Genomic DNA, 2274 nt, shown 5'->3' with positions numbered 1-2274 from the left:
CAATATTCCTGCAATATTTTAAAATTTTGTTCTTTTTTTTTTTGGTGACTGGTTGTTAAATTTTGTTCTAAAGTTTCGTATAAAATACAAAATAGTACTAGTGTATTAATTAAATAGCATATTATAACAACCTCTCTACAGAAGCGCAGTACGATTTTTCCTACTGGCTAGCCGCTAGCAAGTTAAATAATTAGGGTTGCAAGTTGCAAAGTAAGTAAGAAAAGAGGTTGAGAGAGAAGAGAAGAGAAATTTGAAGCGAGTTTGAATGATGGGTGAGTCAGATAACGAGTCAGGAGGTCAAGGAGGGAACGAGTTCTCATCATCATCAGGAGGTAGTGGACTATGCAGAGAACAGGACCGCCTTCTTCCGATTGCCAACGTCGGCAGAATCATGAAGAAGGCACTTCCGGCGAACGCCAAGATCTCAAAGGAGGCCAAAGAGACGGTGCAAGAGTGCGTTTCTGAGTTCATAAGCTTCATAACAGGGGAAGCTTCTGACAAGTGCCAGAAGGAGAAGAGGAAGACCATCAACGGTGATGATCTCTTGTGGGCCATGACTACGCTCGGATTCGAGGATTATGTGGAGCCTCTCAAGATTTATCTCCATAAGTACAGGGAGATGGAAGGTGACAAGACTCCCATCGTTGGTGGCGGCAGACAGCACCACTCTGATGATCACGCCGGTGATGACGCTGCCACCGCCGGAGCCCTTTATGGTGGTGTGCCTTCTACTATGATGATGATGATGGGGGGACACGTGTATGGATCTGCGAATAATGGATCAGCATCTTCTGGAAGAACTACTAGGTAGCACTTGTTCGTTACCTCTTTAATTATTATTATTTTTTGTTTTTTATGACTCTAGATTACACTACTTTCTTGCTTGTAATCTTGTTCTTAATTAATTAAGATATATATAGACATTATTGTGGATTATTCTGGATGGCGATTTAGTTTGGAATACATATATACATTAGGCTTGTATAGTTGTATTTCTTTATTCACTCATTTTTCTTTCTGCAGTAAGAGTAAGTGAGAAGAGTAGTTAAGCTGTTAAGAAAATTGGAAATTCTGAAATTATTGAATATATTTATCGAATTACGAAGCTAGTTAGCTAGGCAGGCTCTTTTTTCTGTGTAACTGCTGATAACTGCTGCATCTTTGTTTTGTTTGTTTGTTTTCTCCATTTCTAGTAGTTTTGAACTTTGGATGTGGGATGCATCTCTGCTTTGTATAAAAAGTATTATGTGTATATTAAAATTAATTGTTATAAATTGTGTATATATATATAGTTATTTAATTTATTTTTAGTATTATTTTATATTATAATATATATTTTATACTAATAATTAATTTTAGTATATATGTGTCCTGTATTCATAATTGCTGGCATGTTTCCCTTAATTGGCAACTTGGTTATGACCATGAATGAATAAGCCCAGATAATGAATGAGGTGGATCAATTTTGTCATGAGACAGCATCCCCCTTTCAGTGTACACTTGGCGTTAATGTTCTAGACTTCTAGTGCCCCATGTGTTGCTTGAAATGTTTGCTTTCTAACTCAAGCTCAAGAATGGTTGTTTTATGGAGAATAATAATATTTGAGTTGTTATTTGTATTTAGCTTGTTTTATGTATTGTATTGACACATTCTTTTTAGTTTTATATTAATGTGTAGTAAGAAATAAATACAATAAGTAATATTTTTATAATACTTTTGAAACTTTTATACTTTTAAAAGGTAGATTTTTAAACATAAAAAGATAAGGTATGGTCTTTACACGGTGAGTCTAGCCTTCTTATCTTCTTGGCGAAAGGGTGATTAAAATAGATTATGTTTCGCCAAATTAAAAATTATACATTAAAATTCATATACACGCATATGTTATACATTTAAAATAACATAGTCAATTCCGTAATTTTCACATGTTAAATAAATGGACTATATATTATATGTATACTAAAATTAATTATAAAAATCAGTCATTAGTATAAAATATATATTGAAATATATATATATATTAAAAATAAATTAAACCATATATATATTTATACATAAATATGTTAGTGACTAATTTTAGTAGTTAATTTTAGTGTATAAATAATATTTTTAGTTCAAAATCAAATCAACTTTAACAAAATCGGCGAACCAAATATAAAAAAATTTAACAACCTAAAAAATTAAAAATAAAAAAAATCAAATTTTTACTTATTTTAATCGGTGCGATTTAATTTTTATTTTTACGGTAAAAATTAAAATCAAACTACACTAAA

General features: G+C 31.6%; 1 protein-coding gene across 1 annotated transcript; it reads left to right on the top strand.

Moving 5' to 3' along the window:
• LOC107636852 (nuclear transcription factor Y subunit B-3) lies at positions 104-1117 on the top strand. Its single transcript, XM_016340328.2, has one exon. It carries the CDS (start codon positions 266-268, stop codon positions 809-811), a length of 546 nt encoding a protein of 181 aa, XP_016195814.1. The 5' UTR covers positions 104-265; the 3' UTR covers positions 812-1117.

Source organism: Arachis ipaensis, chromosome B01, assembly GCF_000816755.2.
Source record: "Arachis ipaensis cultivar K30076 chromosome B01, Araip1.1, whole genome shotgun sequence".
NCBI classification, from domain to species: domain Eukaryota; kingdom Viridiplantae; phylum Streptophyta; class Magnoliopsida; order Fabales; family Fabaceae; genus Arachis; species Arachis ipaensis.
This window is presented reverse-complemented; position numbering and strand designations above follow the sequence as displayed.